This window comes from Monodelphis domestica, chromosome 2, assembly GCF_027887165.1.
Source record: "Monodelphis domestica isolate mMonDom1 chromosome 2, mMonDom1.pri, whole genome shotgun sequence".
Lineage (NCBI taxonomy): Eukaryota > Metazoa > Chordata > Mammalia > Didelphimorphia > Didelphidae > Monodelphis > Monodelphis domestica.
In genome coordinates, this window is record NC_077228.1 from 489,127,735 (window position 1) to 489,154,402 (window position 26,668).

At 39.6% G+C, this 26,668-nt stretch overlaps 1 protein-coding gene and 1 long non-coding RNA gene across 5 annotated transcripts in view; one reads left to right on the top strand and one right to left on the bottom strand.

Annotated features, from left to right (window-relative positions):
- LOC130457516 (uncharacterized) overlaps positions 1 to 4,848 on the top strand; it is a 27,982-nt gene extending 23,134 nt beyond the window's left edge. The window contains exon 2 of the long non-coding RNA XR_008916777.1: positions 639 to 4,848. This is a non-coding gene — a long non-coding RNA (uncharacterized LOC130457516). The remainder of the gene's footprint in view (positions 1 to 638) is intronic.
- The window catches only part of VTCN1 (V-set domain containing T cell activation inhibitor 1), a 102,783-nt gene continuing 78,534 nt past the window's right edge, over positions 2,420 to 26,668 (bottom strand). For 3 of the 4 annotated variants that reach the window (XM_056819261.1, XM_056819263.1, XM_056819262.1), the window contains 4 exons: positions 18,317 to 18,664; positions 11,574 to 11,852; positions 9,853 to 10,022; positions 2,420 to 5,625 (listed from right to left, as the gene is read on the bottom strand). In XM_056819261.1, the coding sequence (XP_056675239.1) occupies positions 9,898 to 10,022; positions 11,574 to 11,852; positions 18,317 to 18,664 (752 nt within the window). In that variant the 3' untranslated portion in view covers positions 2,420 to 5,625; positions 9,853 to 9,897. Of the gene's footprint in view, positions 5,692 to 9,852; positions 10,023 to 11,573; positions 11,853 to 18,316; positions 18,665 to 26,668 lie in introns of all 4 variants that reach the window. The other variant, XM_007485268.3, reaches the window with a different exon arrangement.

Below are 26,668 nucleotides of genomic sequence, written 5' to 3' on the forward strand. Positions count from 1 at the left end.
AAACAACTGATGGAATCTGAATGCAGATGAAGCATACTTTTTTTTTCACTTCGTTTCTTTGTGGGTTTTTTTTTTTTGGATATATGTCTTCTACAACATGATCAATATAGAATTGTATTTGCATTATATAAGCAATTTGCAAATTGCTTATCATCTCAGGGAAGGATTAGGGGAGGAAGGGAGGAAGAAAATTTAGGACTTAAAATTCTAGAAAAGTAAGGTTAAAAGTTATTTTTACATATTATTGAGAAAAAATATTGAAAGACAAAAAAATATAATTCTGTAATTTTGTGAACCTCTATGCCTCAGTTTCTCATTTATAAAATGGTCCCCATACTCTAATTTACTATGTTGTGAGGACTAAATTAGATACTGTGTATGAGCACATTTTGTAAGTGGTGAAGTGCTATACAAGTTTAAGGAATTATTAGACCTAATTATCAATACTGTACTTTATCGGAGTGGGCATTTACTCTCCCATTGTAGGATCAGAGACCCTTCTTGTCTTGTTTTTACCTTTGCCTCAAACCTTCATCACCTAGTAGCCAACCCAAGATTATGAATTTTTCCCCACTTAAATAAGCTCATCTTCAGGTGCCATGGCCCAATCCATACCTGAAACTTTCCCTTTTTTGTAGGACCTGACAAAATTCACACTTTCCAGGCAGAACCTTTGAGAATTCAGGGCCAGATCTTTACAGCATAATGAGGCCTCAGATGGAGAATGGCACACTCCTTGTGCATGCTTACCTCAAGAGAGAGAAGGGAAGGATTATGGTTGTTATGACAGGTGGCAGGAACCTTACATCTAATCATAGTTCTACCTCCATGACCCAGTTCCAGAGAGACTAAAAGTTCTTCCAACCCTGTCTCCTAACTTTTTTCAGCCAGCTGGATTTATCCATTCAGATACCCTCCCTTCCCTTCCCTAATTTGGCTTTCTGTCAATGCGCCTAGCAAAACATTGGTTTTGCTTTCTTTCTTTTCTATTCCTCCATCACTACTCTAATTTCCTCTTAGAAAATTGAATATTGTATGAATCTGTAGTTAGAAGTGCGTTTAGGACTACAAGATGATTATGTTAAATGATCAATGGAGAGACTAGTCTCCCAATGATCATCAGGGGGGATTGTGAATCTTAAAACTGCTCAAACTCTACCTTAAAACATTTGGTTAAGGTTATTCCCCATTTAAACAATGGAAGTACTTGATCAGGAATGTATTGGGAACTTTAAAATTACTCCACCCATACTTAGGCATATTTTAGGGGAAGATAAAGTTGTAAACTCCTTACTGAACAATGAAAAAGTACTTAACTCATACTTATAGTGAGGCAAAAGCCCTTAAGCTAGGTCTATTTTTAGATCTAATACAAAAGGGTGCTAAGTACCTATAAAAGTTAAATTAATCACTAAAAGGGCAAGCTTAGCAAAGAGATGTGAATTACTCAGAAGTTTTAGTCTGCCCAGAGAAGTGATGATAAGATGTGAATTGGAATGGTCAGTCCTTTGGAAAATGTCTACTGTGATTGGTAGATGTGAAAATTTAGGGGAGGTGACATAGGAGAAAATTCTCTTTAAAAGGAGGTCAGAGGCCTCTGGACTGAGTCAGCTTAGGAGGCTGAATTGGAGTCTCTCAGTGGCTGAACTTAGTTGAGCTCAGGAACTTAACTGGAGGGTCTCTCTGAACACCAGAGTTTTGCCTGGGACAAAGTCTTGTGGTGAGTGATTAAGGACTCACTAGTCTCTCTTAAAGCTCAGGCCTAGGCCAATGGCCTAGACCCTTTCCTACTATTTCCTCTGCCTCTCTCTCTCTCTCTCTCCCCCTTTCTTTAATTCCTTCACTCGTATTAATTAAAATCTCCATAAAACCCAGCTAACTTGGGTATTTCATATTTGGGCATTTTCCCCCATGGCGACCACTTATTTTTTATTTAAATCAAGACACTAAAAATTATCTTTACGGTTTGGCAATTCACAGTCTTGAACCCACATTTTCACAGTCACGGTTTATGGCAACCACTCTTTTGTCTGTAACACTTCCTACATGTATCAAGGCTAACTGGCTTTGGTAGTTACTCTGGAAAACAGAGCTATCAAATGCTTCATCACAATAGGACCAAGGTTTTGAGAGGCTGGATGAGAGTGGGCTTGGAAGTTGAAAATCAAGGACCAGAACACTCCTATGAAGATCAAGCATGTTGGGAGCCCTTTAGGCTTCTTCTATATATTATGTTTAGTTCCGTCAGTAAATTTGGCCACTTCTTCATGGTAAAAATAAGTCATTAAGTGTTTATTAGGCTCCTACAATTTGTTTGGCAGTGTGTAGAATATGGAAGTGAAAGGATAGTCCTTGTTCTCAGAGAGCTTATGTTCTAAGCTGGGAAATAATATACACCATAAGGCATTATACACTCAAGTTTTAAATTGTTTAGAATAGACAACTTTAATAGGAATTTGGGGGGGGGTGAAGATGAATAAGAGCCGTATAAGTTGGAGGAAACTTCACAGAGGAAGAGATACTTCAAAAGACAGAGATGGAAAGGATACCTTCAAGGTCATCTAGTCTGATCCCTATATTTTACAGTTGAGGAAACTAAGAGGAAATGACTTGCTGCTTGGTCGCAGAGAAACTGAACGGCAGAACAGATAGCATTTTTCCAACAGTGTCCCTAAACTGAGCAAAACTTTGAAGAATGGGCAAAAAATAGAGAGGAGAGGGGCTTTTGGGCCTGATGGGGGAAGCAAAGGTAGTCTTTAGAATGGAGGGAGAGGCCAGCCCCTTTCTCTGGGATTCTCTTTGAATTTCCCAGTCACTGCTCTGTTAGGAGATTCCAGTTCTTTATATGAAAAATACAAACCAAGACCAATTCCAAAGAGAAAGTAACCACCACCAGAGACAGAAAAGTCAGTCTTGTTGGGTGATGACTGAATCCCCGCCTTAACCAGCCAGAGGGAGCCTGGGAATGCAAAGTTCATGATTATGCCAAAAGCACAGCACACATTCCAAAGTGCAGTCACCCCCTCAGACAAAGAAGGCCCCACCCCACCCAGGCACAAGGCACAGACCTGCTCCAAGTAACCCAAGGGTAGCCTGGGGCTCACAGTTCACCTGGAGGTTTGACTGGTTTGTTCCCTTGTCCTTTTAATACTTGCAAAGGGAGTGTACACTTGGGCATCCGAGTTGGTTTTTTCTCAGGTTTTCACAGGGTTGTCCTTTGCCTCATTCTTTGCATTTACTTCAACTTGTATGACATGTAAGTGTCACCAGAGTATGGTCAGTACCTAAGCGTTGATGGGGATAGTGTAGAATTGTTAGAGGAGAACCTGAATCTTTTCACAGTTTGATTTCTCACATGTGGCAAAGCCCTCGCCTGGCATCAAGCTGTGTTGGGCAGCAGTCCGAAGAAATAGTAGCAAGCTCTTTGTGCCCTGCCCCTCCCAGACGCGCTGCAAACAAACTCTACAAGGTTAAAATCTCTGCCCTCTGCTCCTGATTCCCTGCGCAGCCTTGGACAAGTCATTAACTCTCTCTGGGCATTTTTCTTCATTTTCAGGAAGTCTTCATTGAGCCTGACGAGGCCAAGTGACTTTTTAAGTAGTGGTAAAGCAAGAATTCTTGTTCAAGATTAGTTGGCATATGGGATCCCTTCCAAGTTCTAGACTCGGTCTGATGCTAACAGTCTATGACTCTTCACAAATAAGACTTATAGAGCTAGTATGGCATAATATACAAAGGCTTTGGAACCCAGAAGCCTTGGGTTCAAGGACTGCCTCTGGCACTGAGCTGTGTGGCCCAGGTGAAATTACTTAACCTCCCAGTGCCTAAGGCACACTGTCTATAAATTACAAGAGAATTGATGATCTGTGACCTGGAAGAGAGTTTCGATGTTGAGAGTTTTCTTGTGGATGACATCAATGTGTCCAGAGTTCTTCCCCACCCCCAGGATCAGATTAACTGGGACCTCATTGTTTAGCCCCTCCCCGCCCCTGCTCCCCTCCCTTTTGCTTCCCTGGTGTTGCTGCTTAAACCCGTGATCCTCTGGAAGCCAGGCAGTTTCTCATAGTCCCAGGACCATAAGCGCGCAAAGCCACCTCAGAGCTCCCCTTTGGCTCCACTTGTTCAGCCCCTGAGTTTCTCTGGCCCAGCAGGCAGAGAATGGGCATAGGAATTGTTAATTTAACAACTCACAGAAATATGGAAGTCAAGTTTCCTACAATAGAACCAAAATAGAGTCTTGAACCCTGACCTCCAGTGGAGAAGTGATGAGTCTTGGTACACTCAAAACACAGAGTAAAAGACAAAGGGAATTTGAGCAGAAATATTCCTTTGGGCTCAGTTCTTCACCCTCAGGTCCTGGCCTTGAGTGCTTCCTGCCTGATCCCTCTGTCAGGATTGAGGCTTGTTAGGATGGCACATTTGAGTTGCCTTTCATTGCACTATCTGCCAAGCATGATTCGATGCATAAAATTAGGAGGTGAAGGCAAATTGTCTTTCCTCAGTTGCTCTTTCATAAGGTAGAGTCTTGATTTATAATAAAAGGTAGGGAGGACATGAGGAATTTAATCAGTCAGAGTAGGATGTAACAAGGCCAGGGCTTTCTCATTGTCTGTGTCTTAATACTGGTCACTCGTGCTATCTCCAAACATGTAGGTCTGGGCAAGTTGCCTATGTTGACCATATACACAGCAAGCTTGTGGTCTGTCCATCCCTCAAGGAACTTTGTTTCTTCTCTTCTTTCCTAGGACTTTTCTCCTCTGAGTGCTGCTGAGAACTTCTCACAAGGCAAAACATCTTAAGAATCTCTTCATCAAACACAGCCAATGTCTTCTCTGGACCATTAAGAGATGAGTTTCTTTATAGCAGAAAAGTTGAGTTAAAGGAAACAGCAGAATGAAGCAGAATACAGCATTGGTATCATAATAAAAAAAAAAAATAACTAGAGTGCTAGACAGAGACCTGGGCTTCAGGCTCAATTCTGTGGCTTATTCCTTGGGTGTTCTCAGGCAAGTGACTCAGCTTCTGGGCTTTTGTTTCCTCATCTATAAAATGAGGGAGTCAAACTATTTGATTTCTAGTGTTTCTTCCAGCTCTAAATCCTGGGATCCTAAGGATTGGGGGGGGGGGGAAGCACCTAAATAATTCTCTGAACTTAACTAATAAAAAGATCTTAAATTTCAATGATGTTCAACAAATAGGAGGAAGATAATAACAAAACAAAGCACCCTGGACTAGAAATTATTTGATCTATCATTGAAATGCAGCTCCCTTGAGGCTGGGGCTATGTAGCTGTGCTACATCATAGGCCAATCAGGAATCCCGGGGTACATATAATACTGGACATTGGGAGTGAAATTTAAAGCATCATTAGAATGGGAAGATCTGTTCCTGATGTGGAAAGGAGGAGGGATAAATGTGGGCAGGATGTCCATTGTATCCAGATGCATTCATGGAAAGGAATTGAGATGGTTCTTTATTTCAGATGAATCATTATCCAAGTTATAAACCTGCTTCTAGGAAGATGGGCTAATTGTCTAGATAGGGTGTTTTATGGGTTGGTCTTTATTTCTTTTTTGCTTCTTGATCTTGTTCATTCAGTCCAGACTTCCAAAACTGAAGGTATGTCTAGAAAAAGAAGCAGCATGTCAAAAAATAAGAATATCTTCAAACAGTCCAGGAGGTTTGAGGACTCTGAAAAAAATAACAATAAGGAATCATTCATCCATTTATTTGTTTAATAAGCATGTGTATGAACAGAACTATATTCCATGCTTGGCAAGGGGAAACAAAAATAAGGCAGCAGTTCTAGTTATTTCCTATTTTGCTTCTGGATACTAAGTAAGCTTCTGCTGCCCTTGATGACCTTAAGGCATGTGGCCAGATGTGTTCTACATCTTAGAACACTTGAAACAGCAGTGGGCAGATGTGATGTTGATCTACAGACAGAGATCTTTTAAAAACCTTGGAGAAGGGGAGAGAGATCTACTGCTAGGCTAAAGAAGGATAAATCCCCAATTTCTAAAAAAAAAAATCAAAGAAAATTATATAATCTATATATCTACATAATATATACTCTAAACTATAAAAATAATGAGGTTGACTTCTATGCTTTGCAAAGTTCTAGAGCATGCTACTAGAGGAATGGCTTTGGAACACCTAGAATACCTAGAATGTTTTCAAAGAGCCAGCATGGCTTCATCAAGAACAGATCAAAGAATCATGAACTTACACCTGGAAGGGACCTCAGAGGCCTTTAGTTCAACTCTCATTTCATAGATGTAGTCAAGTCATACTAACTAACCTAATTTCCTCTTTTCATAGAATTAGTAAATTGGGATACCAAAGGAAAGCTGTTGGTAGATATGATGCACTTAAATTTTAATGAAGTATGTGACAAAGTCTTTCATGTCATTTTCACAGAAAAGATGGAGAGATGTAGACTAGTGATGGTACAATTAGATGGACTCGGAATTAGTGGACTGGCTGGATCCAGAGTAATTAGTAATAGTTCTATTATATCTTAGAAGGAGGTCTCCAATGGAGTGCCCCAGGGATCTGTGCTTGGCCCTATGCTCTTTAACATTTCAATTAATGACTTGGATAAAGGTACATATATTATATATTCATCAGATTTTCAAATAATTCAAAGCTGAGAGGAATGACTAACTAGATGACTGAATAAGATTCAGGGATATTTTGACAGGCTGATACACTGGGCCAAGTCTAAATTTAATAACTATAAATGTAATATCTTTCACTTGGGTTCCAAAAAATCTACTTCTTTATACAGAGGGAAAGGAGCCATGGTTAAATAGCAGTTTGACAAAGATATTGAGTTTCAATGGACTACATTCAGTGTGATATGGCAGCTGAAAAGGCTAGAAGATTGCAATGGTGTGATTTGAGGCCCTCTTAAAGAGGCCTACCCTTCAGGAATAAGGAAGTGTTAGCTTGTTGTAGTCCCTTTACTTATGGAGTATTGTGTTCACTGCTGAGTGTTACATTTTTAGAAAGGTTAAATTGGAGAGCATTTAGAGAAAGCCAACCAAGATGCTAAACAAATCCTAAATTCATGGTATATAAAGATTGATTAAAGGACATGGTGGGGCAGATCTTTTGCTGGAAAAGAGAAGACTTATGGAGGATGCACAATTTCTATTTCCAAATATTTCTAGGGCTGTCTCATGGAAGAAAAATTAGACCTATTCTGTCTGATACTAGAGGATAGCAGTACCAGGTCTAATGAGTAGAATATGCAAATGGGCAAATATAGGTTTGATGTCAGAAAAAGCTTCCCAACAATTAGAGCTGTGCACAGAAGTAGAATAAAAATGCCTTAGTAAGTAAGCATTGCATTCTATCCAACTGGAAATCTTTAAAAAGCAGAGACTGCATGGCCACCTCCAAAATGCTATAAAAGGAATTCTTATCAGGTATAATTTGGATCAAATGGCCCCTGGGGGTCCTTCCAACTGAAACATTATGATTCTGTGAAAAGAAATTTAAGATAGCATATTTGCCCTTGGAGCAATCTACATTCGAGTTGAAACATTTTCATGATTTGTATACCTAGACAATATTTATAAAGAAACAAACAAAAACAAGACAATGTAGTATGAATTCTATTTCATTTTCCTCAGCACTTGAGCATAAAGATGTGGGTTTGGGCAGGCTCTTTGGAAGACAATTTTGAGATGAGTTTTACAGATATGATAAGTATGGACTGTCAGAAAGAGAGAGCAAATTAATTAATTACATGTAGCAATAAGAAAAGGCAATAAGATGTGGATAGGAAGTAGTTTGGCTAGAGTGGGAGGGCCATGTTGGGAAGTAATAAGAAATGATGAAATGTCAACAGAGGATCTTAAAACACTGGGCTAAGGTGCTTAGAACTGACAACGGGAAAAAGGGAGCCACTATAGTCTTGGGCAGTAGAGGAAAGTGTTGAAATTTGAGTTTGTGGAAAAGTCTGATGTGTTATAAACAACTGGGATGGGAAGAAAAAGAGAGAACAGGCAACAAAATTGCTGGTTATATAGCATCAATCATCATTGTAAACTGTTAAAGCTTATAATAGCACTAAGACTTAGTAAGCACTAAACACTAAGACAATATATAATGTATAAATTACATGTGTAATAATACCAAATAATACAAACTTCTCTGGGCATGAAGTGATATGGGCCTATATTTGAGTGGTGGCCTGATAAAAACTGCAAAGTTGTGAGCCAGGTAACCGGGAGTGAGGAGTAGGGAGGTGGGGAGATAGTGATGCCATTGGCAGTAATACAAGCATTGAAAAATATTGATTTCCTTGAGTGAAGCCACTGAGCTCATATTTAGGCAAGTTTCAGGTATTTGTTGACATTTGAGTAGAAATGCCTTGGAGAGATAAGTGGTGATCTGGGCCTGAAGAGAATGGGAGAAGTATAGGGGGTACAACCTTGGGAGTCACCTGCAGAATCTCTTGTACACAAGATCCTGTTAGAGTAAGTTATTTACATGAATGTATTCTATGCAGCAGGATCCTGATAAATCTTTCACAACCAGCTCTCTTAAAAAACTGTACGTAGGACATCTTTTAAATTTAATCTGCATTATTAACAATTTCTCTGTCACTTTCTTAAGTCTAGACCATTAAAAAAAATGATAAATCAAGCCCTGATTTGTAGCATTTGCTCTTTTCTGAGATATAAATGCTCATATTGAAATTCAGTTCATGCTGACTCTGGCATACCCCTCCCCTTCCTGTATGTTACAGGGCATAATGACTATTTGTTGAACTGAAGAAGTAGAAACACATTAGTGAAGCCCTTTTATCCTTCACTGGTCAGAGCTAATCATTCATTTGTCTTAAATTGTTTTGCTTCATTGAAATATGTGATGCCTTTCAGTAAAAGATATCCACATTTCTACAAATATGTCTGATAAATTTTCAATTCAATAACCATTGATTAATCATCTTCATTGTTCATCAGGAGATGCAAAGATGAATAAAATATCATTCCTGACTCAAATGAGATCATCTAGGGAAGGGATGAGAGATAAGGCATGTACACAAATAATGATAATATTAATAACTCACATTTATGTAGAATATTATCCTTTTCACAGTGCTTTCTTCAAGATAACCCTGTGTGGTTGGCAGTGCAAGTATTATCATCTCCATTTTACAGATAAAGAAACTGAGGTGTAGAGAGGCTAGAGTCTCACAAAACTTTAAAAATGATTTTTATTTTAAAATGGTCTTAAAAATGATTGATAAGGGGGCAGCTGTGTGGTTCAGTGGATTGAGAGTCAGGCCTAGAGATGGGAGGTCCTGGTTCAAATCTGGCCTCAGACACTTTCCAGCTGTGTGACCCTGGGCAAATCACTTAACCCCCTTGCCTAGCCCTTACCACTCTTCTGCCTGGGAGCCAATACACAGTATTGACTCCAAGATGGAAGGTAAGGGCTTTTAAAAAAAATGATTGATACCTTTTTTGTATGTGTATCACCTTCATTTCTAAATAGTTCTCTACTCAGAAAGCTATCCCTTCTAGCAAAGATTGTAAAAAGAAAAAGAAAAAAAACAGCTCAGAAAAACCAACCAACATGTCTGATGGTTAGACATCAAGACTGACAGATGCAACGTTCTTCTACTGTGGTCCTTCCAGAGGGTGGTACATGTGAAGCAAAGCCTTAGAAGCTAACACTATTATCCTATTGAGTATATGAATAATTAGGGCCCTGATTCATAAGTTGGCCTAATTGTTCTCCGAGACCAGCAACTGAGCAAGGATTCTAGGAAGTGCATACGTGCACGAACACAAATAAAACCGGTCTTCCATGCCATTCATCCAGTCATCTTACCTGTTATGTCAATGGCTGTGTATGTTTCTGTATGTCCCAAAGAACCTAGAAGAGCATCAGGTGAGGGGCAAGGGGTAGAAGTACCCAACTAAGGACACAGAAAGTTGAACCTAGCAAGGCAGCTTCAGAATTCAGCAGCTGCAGGTGGCCCCTTTTTTTAATCTCAGAATCTGCAGAAGGAGGAAAAAAAATACCATTGAGGGAACTCTGGATGCTTTTTTTCTTCACATGGCTCATTAGCAAATAGCAAACATCGAAACAATAGAAGAAATTCTTTTTCACAAGAAATATTTTTCAGACCACTATTTAACTTAAAGTTGGCTTAAGAGCAGAGCTTTCTTTCTTCAAAGGAAGTGCCATTCTTGGACCCGTTCCCATGATCATTCAACCAAATGAGAAGCTTTGCCAATAGAATAATATTACACATTGCCTAATAATAGAATAGACTTCACTAGTTAATTTTCTCAATAAACACATTCATGGCAAATCCCTATGTATACTTAGCCCTTTTTTACATGGTGGTTATTTTTTTACAGATACTATATCATTAACCCTCACAACACTCTTGTAAGATGCTTATGTAGAAAGTACCATACTTATTTTATAATTGAGAAAGTCATTGAGTAAAGAAATAAATTGACTTACCAAAGGTCATCTAAATTAGCAGTAGCATAACACACAGGACCTATTGCCTCATTCATTTCATTTGATAAATACTTATTGAGTGCCTACTGTATGCACAGCAAGGAAGTGATCTATGCAAATTAATAATGACTTTTGTGTTGTTCTTTTCCAAATGCTTTCTTGGGTCCTTGGGCTGCAGGTCTGATTCCCGTATTGTAACTAACCTACTGTGGGCAGCCAAAGAACCAAATCTCTGAGTGAAGTGAAGTCCAGCATCTATAGCTTATTGAGCTCTTGCCCTTTCTGTGCAAATGAACATTCCTTTTGATTTATGGGGGAAAATCATTTAGTGGGACCCGAATCCAAACTCATCCACCAACTCCTTTTTCAAAGGCTTCCAAATCAAAGGCACCTAAAAACAATGTTGGCTTATCATGATGGGCTGAGTAAATAATAGTTGAATTTTCTGACTTAGATTTTGCTGATTGGTTTTATCTTAGAGGCCACTTTGATTCCACCCCAACTCTGACATAAACCCAAGGTGTTTGAGTCAGCCTGGAGAAGCTTCTTGAAAGTCTGGCCTAACCACAAGCTGTGTTCTGAAGAACCAAGAGAGAGCAGGGTGGCTTGTGGGGACTGTTTAGGGCTGTACCTTTCCAACTTGGCAGGCCAGTTAGGTTCACGCTTTCAAAGCAAAACTACCAAGCCCTCTCCAGTAGGTCATAAAACTATTCATGATCATTCAAATATTAAAGGACAGACTAGACCTAAGAGCTACATCAGAGAGAAATTGCACTCCCCCTTGCAGTCTAAACCCATGAGCTCTTGGGCAGAACCTGACAGCCTTTGGAAGCAGCTGTTTCAGGTGAACAACTGTTTTCTGTAATTCTCTTGGTGTTGGCCTTGCTTTGAGTTCTTAGAAAACTGCCTTGGATGGTACTTAGAGGCATAGACTGGAGAAGGTCATCTTTTAATACTAAAGCAATCCATAAATAGCTATTGAATTCAATCGAACTGAATTTCAGTCTATAATCTATTCTCTAAACCAGCCAGATTTCTTTCAATTCCATGCAAAAAGCAGATGTAGAGGGACCCACCTGTCACTTTGATATCCCCTGTGGCCTTGGCAATGTCATTCTCAATCATGCAAGAGTATGTGTTGTTGACAGTGACATTGTAGAGCACAGACACCACCTTCATGGTCACATTCTCAGAATTCAGCTCAAAGCTGGTATTGGAAACTTCAGAAAAGTTGGCTCCTTGGTCAACCTGAGAGGCCCAGGCCACAGTGGGTTGTGGGAACCATCGGGGAGCCTCACAGCGCAGACTTTCTGAACTGGCATTGTAGTCCACATTCACCTCTGGGATGCTGAAGGCTGAAATATAGCCCACAAGGTGAGCCGAGGTCAGTATGAAAGATACAGGTCACATTTCAAGGTAAAGTTTCAAAAGTAAAAACATTGATTATTCTGCATCCTTTGAATAGTAGAGGCTGGGGGGAGAGAGAGGGAGCTTGTAAACGAAGATGCAAGGCTGAAGACCTTGCTGTCAATCAAGAGAGGGTTCCAGGAATGGCACTTCTATAGATGGGATGTGTGTGTATGAGTGAGAAAGACAGAGAGAAAGAGAGAGGCAGACAAACAGAGGCAGAGAGGTGGGGGAGAAACAGAGAGATGGAGACAGAGGAGAGAGGAAGAGAGATAGAAAGAGGGAGAGAGAGAGAGACAGACAGAGACAGAGAGGTGGGGGAGAAACAGAGAGATGGAGACAGAGGAGAGAAGAGGAGAGATAGAAAGAGGGAGAGAGAGACAGAGAGAGAGGCAGAGAGAGAGAGAGAGAGAGAGAGAGAGAGAGAGATGTTCTTTGAAAGAACCTGGACAAAGAGTTACTCCCATTCAATTTGGTGTTCAGTGTGTGCATAGACCCCATCAGTGACATCTTCCCCCTCAGACCTCACAAGGCAATTTGTTTCGTTCCTCTCTTATGCACTTATCATTTAATATTGGGTTTTATAGTTCACGGTGATAATGTCTTAGTTTCCTACTGGGTGAACTACATAAAGGTAGGGATGGTGTTTTATTTAAGTTTTGTATTTCCCCCGGTGTTCCACACAGAGCTCTGTACACAGTCACTGCTAAAGAAATGTTTGTTAAATGGAATTGAATTGACCAACCCAGAGGGCAAGATGGCAAAACCAAGGGCCAGTGCTTTCTTAGGCATATTTGAACTTCCATGGTAAATTCTCTGAAAGGAAGAGGTGTTCTGGTAACTAACCATTGTATAGGATTGCCCTTGGGAAAAAAAAAAGTTGGCATTTGCTCACAGAAGTGTGGAAGTTTAACTTCTTAAACTTCCCCAGTGGATAGGGAGTAGCAGTCACCAATCACTCTCAAAAACTCTTCTTGTGACCACATACCCACCTTTTATGTTCTAGCTCCACCAAGATCTGTAACTCTTGCTTGTACAAGGTAAGAGCTATATCTGTGAGAAAAGGGGTTGGATGTCATAGGCACCCCAACTTTCTCCAGATTATGGACCTTGGCTTTCCCCACTATTGGCTTCATAATGGATAGAATTTAGGTTAGATTTGTTCCTCTACGTATCTTTTGCTCCTTTGTAAAAGTGGGGACCATGGGTGTGGGATATTGCATATAATGTCAGACTTTTTTGATATGTTGGTTAGTTTTGGGAAACCTTTATTTTTTTCTTCCTTTTAAAATTCTTTATTTTAAGGAATGGCTCTTTAGAAAAGGGGTAGGAATAGAGATCTAGTAAGGAATCTAGATGATATAAAAACAAAAGCTATCAATACCAAAAATTTAGAGGGTTCCTCCAACTTCAGGGGTTAGTAAAAGTCCAGACCATTTAGTTTCTTAAAGCAGGTGGCTGAGTCTGTTTTTCTTTTTTGTGGAGGTCTAAGTAGGATAGAGATGTCATCTGGTCTGAAAGACAGCTAGTATTAGGGATGCTTAGTATATAGCAAGCACTATTCTAAGTTGTGTAAAGAAGGCAAAATGAAATAGTATCTGACCTTAGAGAGCTTACTTAACATTCTGTTGAGAGAGACAACATATGTGTGTATAATATGTATATGTATACATATATGTAATCTCACTTTTTATGTTTATATATACAAATTTACCAAATATGTTTACATTTATAACTATGTAAATATACTAAATAAATTCAAGGTATAAGGGGTCAGGACAGGAACTAGGAGACTGGAAGTTGGAGCAGGGGAAGAATGAGTAAAGGTTTATATAAAAGGCAACCAGTCAGGAGGCAGCTGGGTGGCTCAGTGGATTGAGAGCCAGCCCTAGAGAAGGGCAGTCCTAGGTTCAAATCTGACCTCAGACGCTTCCCAGCTGACTTAGCCCCCATTGCCTAGCCCTTACTGCTCTTCTGTCTTAGAATCAATACACAGTAGTGATTCTAAGACGGAAGGTAAATGTTAAAAAAAAAAAACCAAAAAGGTAGCCAGTCCCCCAGTTGAGCTTTGAAGGAAGGCAAGAAGGGAGGGTATCATAGGCACAAGGTCCAACAAGGACCAAGGTACAGGGATTGGAGTTGGAATGTCATGTATAAAGAACAGCAAAAAGGCTAGTTTGGTTGGATCATAGAGTGGGTAATAGGGAATAATATATAATGAGCCTGCAGAGATTCATTGGGGCCAGGTTGTGAAAGGCTTTAAGTGCTCAATGAGGCAGTTCAATGTGATCCTGGAGACAAAAAGGAGCCACTGGAGTATATGACATAATCAGACTTGGGCTTAGGAAAATCACTTTTGCACTGGGGGAAGAGGATGGGTGGAAAAGTGAGAGACTTGAGGAGGGAAAACACTCAGGAGGTTCCTGTAGGGGTCTGGAGGACCAGAGAAACTGTGGTCCCTTTACTTATAACCAGCCCTGGGCATTAGGCTGCCCCAGGGTCCTGGGTGTGGATCTGGTTGCTCATAGAAGCCTCCTAGAGCTAGAACATAGTTTAGTTATATTCAAAAAATAATGATTAAGTGCCTGCTGTGTGCAAGGTACTTTGCTAAAACCTGAAGACAGAGATATATGGATATATATAGGACTCTCAAGAAACGGTCTCATGAGAATGGGAAAGTACAGAATTGCCTTGAAAGAAAACAAAAAGTGCCCAGAGAAAATTGAAAGAGACAGAGAGATCACATTCACCTGGAGAGGGCAGAGAAAATTTTATGGAAAAGATGATATCTGAGTTGGGTCTTGAAGGAAAGAAGAGATATTATGAACCAAGGCACATAGATAGAAGATGCAAGGCGGGAGGAAGAAGGGGAATGTAGTCCATTTTGGATTAGAGACTCCATGAAGGGGCAGGGGGGAGAGTGGTATGAGCTAAGATTTTTATGAATAGCCTTGAATGCTAGGATTAGGAGTTGATATTTGATTTGGTAAGCAATGGAGGAACAGAAGGTTTTTGATTAATAGTCATAGCAGTGCATTAGTAATATTACTTAGTGGCATGGAAGATGGGTTGTTGAGGGATATACTAAAGACAGGAAGATTGATTTGAAGGCTATTACAATGATCTAGGAGAGAAGAGATGAAGATGTGAATGAAGGAGATAACACTGGGACTAGCTAGGGAAGGCCAGCTCATTGGTTGTATTTGTGAGAAGGGGAAGATGAGCATGAGCTGTGAGGCTGAGGCATTTTCAATTTGGACAGATCCTGGCTAAGTAAGGTCAGGCCTAGGATAATTGTCTTTAGCAATAGGAAAAGCTCAGCTCTGTCAGTGTGCTTTCCTTGAAGCTTGGAGAAGGGATTTGAGGAGATACCACCCAAATCAGCATTCCCTTTATTGGGAAAAATGGAGGATCCAGTGAACTCTTCCTTCCCAGGACACAAACAGACTTGGCAGGTCCCTAAGGAAGGGCTTAGAGAGAGCAGGACAGTAGAAAGGCTGAAGGACTCTATAGATCTAACTTCTGATCCTAGGTGGTGTGGTTCACTACTTCCTCATTACATGACCTTGAGGAAGTTACATCCCTTTCTGGACTCTGTAAGTGAAATTAAATTAGATGCTCTGGGAGGCCCCTTCTGGCTCTGGAATTCTGTCATTGTGGATTTACTTAAGTCTTGCTTTGTAGCCTCCCCCTGTCTTTGCAGTCTTCACGCCTTGCTTTCCTCCTCCATCCAATGACACTGGCTCACATGCAGCCCCCTGAATTAACACACTTCATCCCTGTGCTCCAGGCCTTTTCTCTGTCTGATCCCCATGCCTGGGATTCCTGTAAGGCTCAACCAATATCCCATATTTTACAGGAAACCTTTCTCAAACCCTCTTAATTCTCATTCCTTCTCTCTGGTAATTATTTCTAATTTGTCTTGAATATAGTTTGCTTTATGTATATTTGTTTTCATGTTGTCTCCCTCACTAGATTGTAAGCTTTTTGAGAGCAGGGTCAGGCTTTTGCCTCTTTTTGTATCCCCAGACCTTGGTAAACTGTTTTGCACAAAGTAGGCACCTAATAAATATTGATTGATTGATTATCTGGAAATACTTCAACCCTGAGAGGTAGAGGGTCTAGTGGAAAGAATCCCACACATAAAACCCTGATCCTAACTCTATTATTTACTGCCTATGCAACCTTGGGTAAGTCACTTAATTTATCCATGACTCAATTTTCTCATTTGTAAAATCAAAGGGTTGGGCTGCTTAATCTTTCAAGTTGCTTTCAGCTCTAGAGCTATGATGATAAAACTTGGGCACCTTGTTTTCCCTCTGCTTTCTACTCTGAAAATGGCTGTATATTGAAGTTAAATTAATTTCTTCTGGCCTTACAAGATGAGAGACTGGGAGATGCAGGAAGGAACTAAACTCTTCTCTGCAAAACAGTTGTGATCCAAGTTCATTTCTTCTTTATTTACACTCTACTAGGACCAAGAGGTCTGCAAAAGAAGCTATAATCTCCCTCTCCCCCCAAGTCTACAGTCAAGAAATGGTAACAAAACCTACAACACATGAGGCACTCTCCCACAATTCAAGGATATATGCAGGCTAGTAGGATATGGGTTAGAACTTAGGGAGCTGTAATATATGTTGCATTCTGCAGGGGATTGGAATAAACGATTTTTCAGGTCCTTCTAAACTTTTCAAGTTCATGATGCTTTGAAGTCAAGGGGTAGGGGTTAGATTGTACATATTTTGGACTACTTAATTAGGGAAAGACCATGATGGATTGGTTGGGGTAAGCCTGGGAAAGCTTCTGAAGAATATGGTTCATGAGCTGAGATCTCTGAATCTTGAAAGCTGAATAGATTGCTGATTGGCAGAAATTTCCAAAATACTTCCTCATAAGGACAAATTGGGTTTTTGTTCATTTCTCCACCCCAAGCCAACAAAATCCTTGTATAACTGTAATGAGTTTGGTACATTGTACCTGACTTAACTAGCAAAGGAGGCTCCTCCTTGCCTCATGTCAATTAACTCCATTCAAAAATATCAGAGACTACTGTAGCCCAGGATGTAGTAGCTACCTTGAAGAAAATATTGGAGGGAGAGCTGGCATATGAGAATCTCTAGCTGAGGCTCAGGACTAGGAAGGACACACAGGGATATTGTAGGGCTCACTGGAGACCTCACTGGAGGCAGTATCCAATATTGGAGTGACAGAGAGAGTTATGGGCAGAACTGTGGTTCAAATTCATGTAGGGTTCTAGGGTTTGCAACACATTCTGCACATAATTCCTTAAATAACAGATTTTTCAAGTCTTCTTAGCCCCATTTTATAGATGAGGAAACTGAGGCTTAGAAAGGCAAAGGCATTTTTCCATGGTTATGACATGGGCTCTGTACCCCCAGAAACTCAGGGGAACTATCAGTGAAACTCCCTTGCCTTTGTATCCTTGTGACTCTTAACCTAGAAATACCCAATGACCCCACCTAGGGTCCTGAGATGTTTACCCTCTTTTGTACTCTAGATTTAAGATGGACAAAGAAATGAATCTTTATGCCTCCAGGCAGGCCCCAGTCAGATGACTACCTCACCCCACCAAATGCCTGAGGGACTAACACTCTATAGGTCACATCCACACCATGACATAGCATCTGTTGTAAAAAGTATAAAATCCCCAGAACTGGTGTCTGGGGAACAGCCTTTCCATCCATGCTGTCCCCATGGAGGAACAACCTTTCCATTCATGCTGTCCTCCCAAGGAACTGCTCCCCATCTTGCTGTCCCACCTTGCTATCCTCCTGACCATTCTCAACACTACTTTCTAAATTAATAAATTTCTCTTTTTGTTTTTAAGCTAAGTTTTGGAGTCTTGCATTCTTGCAAAAGGTATCCTTCCCGCCCATTAACAGACAACTCATAACTGTCAGAAACCAAGCTTTCCAGTTCCAAAACCAGCGCAACTCATTCTGTGCCATGGATGCTAGCTTTGGTTCCTCTATCTTTCATTTACTCAAACACTGAGCCTTGTATAGGCTAGGGACAAGGGACTGGCCTGTCATGCTATTGGTACAAAGAACTCCCAGGTTAGGAAACTTCCTCAACCAATCCAGGAAGGCAGCTTTTCTGTAATTTAGAGGATTGCCTAAGTCTCTGAGAGGTGGTGACAGCCACTATGGACTGAGTTGAGGCTTAAACCCAAGACTTCCTCCTGGCCTCAAGGCTGGCTGGTTATCCATTGACCATGCTGCCAGTCTTATAGACCAACATGGTAGCATGTAGTTAAATAAATACTGCTTGGTGATTGGAATTTTAAAGTCACATAATATGATTGTTTTTTGTTTTTAATGAGCAATCCCTGTTATATATTAACATGAATTTGGAGGCATTCCCCTCCCCCCCTTTTCTAGGTATGACTCACCTCCAGTTTTATACTCCAGTTTGGCATTTCCCTTGCCCTTTGAGGTGATAATGTAGCATTTGTAGGTGCCAGCATCTGTTAACTGTACATTTTTCAACTTTAGAGAAGCATTGCCAACTATCACTTGATCTGCAAACACTGCCGTTCGGCCCTTAAACATGTCATTTTGATCGGATAGATCATCCTTGCCCTCCTTGAACTCATGGACCAAGCCTATGACACCTTCCTTCAGCCATTGTATCACGATGTCACTGAGCTTGATTTCAGGTTCAAAAGTACAGCTCAGAATCCCATCCTCGCCAATGTTCCCCGCTGAGGTCAGAGTAGTGACAGTGATGGAGTGTCTCCCTGAAAGTGAAGAAGAGTTCAGTACTGAAGGAATATTTGAACATGTGCCAACAGTGGGTACCTTTTAAGAGGAATCCAAGAAGAGCCACTAGAAATGTAACCATTTGGTGGCAGTTAGGTGGCTCAGCAGATGGAGAGCCAGGCCTGGAGATGGGAGTCATTTATTGATACTTGCTATGACCAACATATAGTCACAACCCCCTTATGAGGTAGGTAGTGTTGGAATTATTAGTCCCATTTTATAAATGAGCCAACTTATTTTCCCACAGCCTATGCACATATAATTTGGGTAAGAAGGAATTTTAGACAACATTAAGTCCAGCTACCTTCATTTTAAAGGTATGGAGAGCTTAGAACTTAGGTGGCTTCCCCATCTGAGGTGAGATTTGAACCCAGGTCTTCCTGACTCCTAGTATGTTCCTGTATCCACCATTCCATGCTAATAAATCAGGGGTTCTTCAGATTTGAAGCACTTTGGTCTTTTGCTATACCACAAATTAAAAAAAAAAAGAACTTGTAGCTATATCTTGGTCATATAGTAAGTATTCAATAAATGATTAATTCATCAGTCAGACTTATCTCTTGGGTACATGACTGATAATGACAGTGACAATACAAGTCAAGAATTATCCTGAAGAACAATGTGAAATTTATAGGAACATTCATCCAGAGGAGAAGACCACTTTAGAGGGGTAAAAAATAGACTAGAACTCTGGACTTCAGTCCCCACGAGCTCTTGCTCCACTTCCCCAAAATGCTTTGTAATCTCATGCAATTCTGAGGTGGGCCAAGATCAAGGAAGGATTTAAGCTGATTGCAAAGGCTTTTGTGTTTTTTTGGACTATGGAAAGAGCAGACGTGGCTCTTTCCATAATGTAGGTGAGTTCTTGTCTATGGCCTCCCTGGTCTAGGCACGTTTTTCTTATCCTGTATTTTCTTTTAATCCTTAACTTTTAATAAACCTCTAAAAATTTAATACTCCTTGTAGAGAGAAACTAATTTCTACCTGCCTCAGTCTCCCCTAAATTTTAATCTTTACAGAGGCCAGGGCTCTTGTTTTACAGATGAGGGACCTGAGGGTGACACAGGGAGGTGTCAGAAGTAGGATTTGAAGTCCCATCTTCCTAACTTCTAAGTTCAAGTCCATTTTCTCCACTATTCCTACCTTGCCTACCTCAGATCCCTGAAGATTCAATTTGGGGAAGTAGTTAGCTAAAGAGGACAGGATAATAGCAATTAAGGGATGATTGTCAGGACTATTAAAGACAAAGTGAAAATTGCTCAGGAAGGAGAGCTGATGGAATATAATGGAACTGGGGTCAAAGGACATTTGAAACAAAAGTTAGCCTCTGCTACTTATCACTTGCCTCTAGGTGAGTCATTTCTCTTGATCTCCTTTTCCTTGGGTTAAAAATAGATTTAACTCTGAATGGTTTCTCCACTCCCTTCTAGATCCAGATGTCCTGCTTCCCAGGTCAAATGAGAGAAGAGGAATACTGATATTAGGGACCCATGAGAATTCTGGAGATGGTTTGGATTTGGGGAGTGTTCCAAAGGAGTGGCGAGAAAGAAAGAAAAAAAGGGTTTATGAAGGTAGAATGGATGGAAATTGGCACTTGAGTGGATATATAGGGGGAGAGAGCAGGAAAAGTCATAATGTTTATAAAGTTTCAAGCCTGGATAACTTGGAGGTGGTGATTCTATCACCAGAAATGGGAACATTTGAGAGCTTTAAGTAAAAATGTGCATTTAGCTTTCCAACTGATGAGTTTGAAGTTCCAGATGTATATCCAGGTGAAAGTGAATACCACAAAGTTGGAAATGCAGACCTGGAGCTCAGGAGAGGTTATGGTTGATAATTTCTGTCATGGAAACACATGGGAATATCCATAGTCTTGGGCAATGCCCATATTTAGGGGGAGAAAAGAGGACTGAACCAATAAAGATGGGAAAACTGAGAGAAAGGAAAGCCGTCACCGAAAGGTAAAGAACAATGAGGACAGACTATCTGATTCAGTCAGTAACAGGTCATTGATGAGCTTTATGAGAATACATTCAGTAGAAAGTTAGCTTCAAAAAGCACACCGAAAGGGTTGGGAAGTCAGTGGATGGGGAGTAAGTGAAGGCAGCAAGAGGAGACAGCTTGTTCTAAGAATCCAGCAGTGAAAAGGAGGTGAGATATACCACGAGGCCTTAGAGGCATGACAGATTCTCATGAAAGTTGTGTGAGTGTGTGTGTTGGGGATGGGGTGGATAAGGGAGATCTGTCCATGGAGGGCCCAAGAGATAGAGAGAATAGTGCGTGTGAGGAGATGGAGAGACTGAAGCCAGATGGTAGAGGACTTGGAACGCCAGACTAAAGAGTCTGGCCTTCATAAGACTTTGTGGAGGAAGGGGGTGACAGGATCGGAGCATGATGAAGCTAACAGCATTGTGAAGATTATGAAAGGAAAGACTGATATACTTTCCTTACAGTTGTGTACAGAAGAAGGAAGGAATTTGGAACTGGGAACTGTGTTTGAATCCCAGAATGTCCATTGAATGTCTGCTGTGATCTTGCTTAAGTTGCTAAATTTCCTAGGGCCTAGGTTTCCTCATCTGTAAAATGACAATATGAGACTGGATGACTTCCAGGATCCCTTTCAGGCCTAAACTGTGATGCATTCTAATAAGTATTTGTTTATGATAATGAATGGTCATTTGCATAGAGTCAAACTTCCTCAAGGAAAATTATGGCTTCTGGCCACATTTTCTATAGTAGAAAAATGTGAGAGGTGTTAATAGAGAATACCTTCATAAATAGCAGCTACTTTTACAACTATGAGAACAATAGAAAAGTCACTGAGTTCAATTAAAGTAAAAAAAATGTCTTATGCAGCTTTGGGTAGCTACCAGGACTCTAAGTGCTAGACATCCACAAATGAACAATGATAGTCTCTGAACTCATGCTGGTGACAGCTTAATAGAGGGGATAAGAATGCCAATAACGAGGGAGAGGCTCAAAGGCTTAGATCTGGCAGGGACCTCTGAAGTCATTCAGGCTCTCATTTGACAGAGGAATAAACCAAGGCCACAAGAGGTGACCCAGGAAGCATCAGTGATATAGCCAGAAATTGAACCTAGGTTTTCAGATTCTGAATGTAGTGCTCTTTCCAGTATTCCATGGATCGTATGTTCTCCCTAACTTTTGCAAAACCTTTTTTCAAGCCAAATGAGATATATATAGTGCTTCTATAGACACTCTATAAATGCTCATTCCCTTCCCTTCTCCCTTTTATAGAAGGAGTAAACAACAATTTGTAAGGTCCAAGAAATAAGCTGTGTCAAACTAATGCCTTTATTTGAGGGAGTATCTCATCAGTCAAAAGGATTCCTGTGCCTTTGGCTGCACTATAACATTGTAAATATTTACAGTGCAAACCACAGAGTAATCTAAAGGGAGAGGGTAAAAATGATAACGTATAAAGCCAAGGAAAATTCTCTTAAAAGAAATTAAAATGTATATTATTTGAAAATATAAAGTAATGAAAAAACCATGCATAATCACATTCATTGCAAAAAAAAAAGTCTTGTCTGCCTTTTAAAAATCAAGACAAATTTAGTTTCATTTGACTTAAGAAAAATTTGCTGAAAACAGTAAAAACTGTAAAAATTCTTTGGTCTTGAGTTAGGATAATGTTATTTTGGAGAGAAAAGAGGTTACTTCAAGGAGGAAGTTGGCTATGATCAACCTTTGCTTGCTAATGTGCCTGAAGGTTTTACTTATCGGGTTCTTAGACTTCTGGTCCTTGAATCCAACATATCTTTCTCCTAATTAACTGTTCTTTAGATTTTAGATCAACAATTGGAGTCACTCTGGGAAAATTGGAAAGCAGTTTAACAGAAAGTAGGCATAGACCAAAACCTCACAGTATATGCCAAGAAATGGTCAAAATGAGTATCTGATTTATACACAAAGGGGTATATAATAGAAAAATTGGGGAAGCATAGAGAATTTTACCTGTTAAATCTTTGGATAAGGAAAGAGTTTATGACCAAACAAGAGATAGAGAGGATCATGGGAAGTAAACTGAATAATTTTGATTATATTAAATTAAAAAGATTTTGTACAAATAAGACCAATGCAGCCAAAATTAGAAGGAAAGGAGGAAATTAGGGGGAAACTTTATGACAGATTTCTCAGATAAAGGTCTCATTTCTCAAATACTACTGAAGCAAGCCAAATTTATAAAAAAATAAGAGTCCAGCTATTCTGGAAAATCATTTGGAACCATTCCCAAGAAAATATACATTTTTTTCATACCCTTTGACTTAGCAATATTACTACTCTGAACTCTGAAGTCAAGTGGCAAAGCAACTTGGAATAAAAACGTTGTCTTCACATAGTGCAGAAGTTGGCCAAGTGCTTCTATAGTATATGAAATGGCAAAGGGCAGTCCAAAATAAAATCTGAGAAGGGAAAAGCCTTTCTCCCACCTCTTACTACCTGAATGAACTTGGACAATTTTTTCATCTGTAAAATATGGGTAATAAAGTTGTGAGTGATGGAGAAACACACAGGGGTGGAACAAAGATACTGCAGTATATCAGTAATGAAGACTCGTGCACTGAACAGAGTGAAGATATCATCTAGGAAATGTTCAACTAGAAGAGTGGATGTAGTGCAAGGGACAGCCCATGGTACCTCTACAATGTTGAGAGATTTTGAGGAAGGCCACTAGCTGTTGGATAGAACCCCCATGAAGGAGGGTACATTATGGAAAAATATGGGTTGTGATCAACTCTGTTGAAGGGAATATCTAATCAATAAGATCAAGGATCTCTCAAAGTATAAACATTAGCTATCATTATAATTATTGCTATTATGTTGCTTCAATAACTTCTGATAACATTTGAGATTATAATTGAATAAAAGCCAGTGCTTTAGTTTTTAAGTAGCTTACTAAATTCTAAGGTTCTTTTACTTTTGTTTAAAAAAAAAGAATGTTATTCCATACCAGGTTTCTAAAACATTTACAAAGATCTCTTTATCTTTTGAAGTAAATAGTTCTTCTGTTTACCACCTGCTAGTATTTTTATAGGTTTTTTTTTGATTAACATCTTCTCATTTTGGTACATTGAAGTTATTCCTGGGAGATGTCCCTGATAATTCTAGGTATAAAGAATTGTCATTTCCAAGTCTAGCCTTAGACTAGCACCACTGTATTTGTGAAGGTCTAGAATTTGATTCTTTGAATTCTTATTGCTCTCATTTTAATACTATCAAAGGAAGATGTCTTGGGATTGTCTGCTGTGCATCAAGTTAAATAAGAAATTTGGCTAAAGAGAAGACAAGATTTCAAAGATATTAGTTCATGGACTTGGAGCTTGAGGGGTCCTTAAAGGCTATCTAATCCTTTCCCTCTTTTCTTCCTTCACTTTACTGAGGCCTGTGGCACCGATGACTTCTCAAGGTCATACAGACAAGTGACAAAGATGAGTTTTGTACCTTCGCCCTCTGACTATATATTTAGTGCTTTTTCCAGTGTCTCATAGGTTTCTTTAAAGCATTATCAAGATTAAGAGAGTTTCCTGCAAAATGTAAGGAAGGGAGCAGTGGACTATGAAGTCACAGTGGTATGATGCATGTCAGTTAAGTTCAGTTTCCTTTTTTGCAAATGAATGGGCTGGACTATATCTTCTCTAAGGTTCCTTCCAGTTCTGACATTCTATTCTATTCATTCTGTACTGCTCTGTCCTATTTATATAATGGAAGAAAATCAGAGATTTCTAGTCAGATTTTACAATGAAAAGAATGAAAAAAGCCCAAGAGAAAAGAAACAACACAAATAAGGCTCGTATTCAAAATGGAACAAAATGAAAGCATGTCAGGCTTAAATGAGGAAGGATTGAGACACCTAAACAATAACAGTTTGGATTCCTGAAGATATTTCAAGAATCCTTATGTTAGTCTCTGCTAAAAAGTAAAGAATGAAAGCACTTTGTTGGTCCATAGGGCAAAGAAAGTTCCAGAGGAGGTTGGGGAGTTGGGGAGGATGAGGTTGACATATATTCTGGAAATAGTTTATGGCCTGAAAAGATCCCGGGGAGGGCACATAGGTATATAATTAACAATGGGTAGACTGTCTGACACAGACCAGACTCCATAGGATCACAAATGACCAGTCATGAGGCCCAAAAGCTGGAAGTTCAGTTAAGCAAACATTTATTAAGCACTTACCTGTGCTGGGTGATAAGGATCCACAGATTTAAAAAACAAGCAAACAACCAAAAAAACAAAGTTCTGATTTGAAGGAGCTTACAATTGGGGTGGGAAAAATATAACATTCACTAAAGGAAGTACAATTCAAGGGCATGGTGGGGACAATGGAGTGATCCAACGTATTTAGGAAAATGTGAGGAGGAAAAGAATATTTTTAGCTGGGGAGGGGCTGTTTGGAATGAATCACAACCTGGATATTTGAACAGAAATGGACATAGAAAGCACTGGATAATTACTTTTGATATCTGTATGTCCAAGACAAAGCCATAATGCCTGAACCTTAGTTCCTCATCCATAAAAGGAAAGCATTTGAGTAGTTGCCTTCTGAGGGCCCTTCCCCTCTAAATCTGTGTTCCTGTAGATCTCTGATCTCTAAAATAATCAAATTCAAGTAAAGAGATTGATTGATTGATTGAATGAATGAATGAAAGAAAAATGCCTTTCTTTAAGGATCTACAAAATCTTTCTAAAGTCATTCTTACAACCTCCTTCTTAATGAAGAGCAAAGACCTATTTTTCACTGTGGGGAAAATGAGGGAATGGAGAGACCACACGGTGCAATCAGACAGCACATAGGCTATCGAATTAAGAGAAGCAAGTTCTAATTTGAGCTGCATCTCAACTGTGTGGCCTTTGCCAAGGCATTCAATTTCTCCTTTGCTCAGTTTCTTCAATGATCATATAGAATTATTTCATATTTTCCTAAATTTGGAGGGCCACTGTCCTGATCAAGAAAGATAACAAATGTAAGCATGCTTTGCATACATTAAAAGGGTTGGGGGGCCAATGGGGCATTATTTGATCCAAAGTGGAGGTTATACCCAGTAACTCAATTTCCTATCTCTCAGTATGCTTTCTAGTATATCACACATTATTTTTATCTCATAGTTAGGGATTAATAAATGTAGAATGAAGTCAATAAAAGAAAGTGAAAGCTTCAACAAAAAAACTATTTCCAGGTCAATATATCATGCATTAATGAATGTTTACCTAATTCAAGCTTGAAAAGCTGATAACATGTAAATTACTGCTCCCTGATTACCTATAGGTAGCTTGTGTTTCTATGCCCATTTCACTGATTATTGTCATCTCATTTGGAAATGTAAAGGAAGGGAAGGAAAAGGGAAAACTCCAATTCACAATTTGAATCTGCACTGGAACTCAGAGTTTAAAAGGGATAATCCAAGAGGTCATCAAGACTGACTCTTATCCTGAACAAGAGGCCTCTCTGTGAGAAGATTCTTGCATCATTCTTCATGAAATACAAGGCCCTTTGGAATTTGGGGGGCATTTTTCTACATTGCTGAGAATAATAAGAAAAATCCTTGCTGATATTTGATTTTTCCACAAAATCCTTGGATTGTTTTCTGCTGAGTTATATATAGACTTTCTAAAATAATTTACATATTAGTAACAATTATGAACAAAGGAAACTTCTCTACTAACCTAATAGAAAAGGAAGGCTCTAAATTCAGGCCTCCCTCCCCTAGGTTTTTAAGCAAAGATTGAATGATGGCTGGTTAGGGATGTTGAATAATCAAGAACTGACCACAGAAAACAGTCCCCCAAAATAATCCCTACCAGAAATCATGAGGAAAGTGAACTATTATAGGGTCTTGATAGAAAGAGCAGTGGTTTTGAAATGGGAAGGATTGGATTCAAACCTCAAATCTTATCACTAGTTAGCTATTTCATAATGCATGACTCATTCTACTTCCTGGAGCCCTGATTTCCTCATCTGT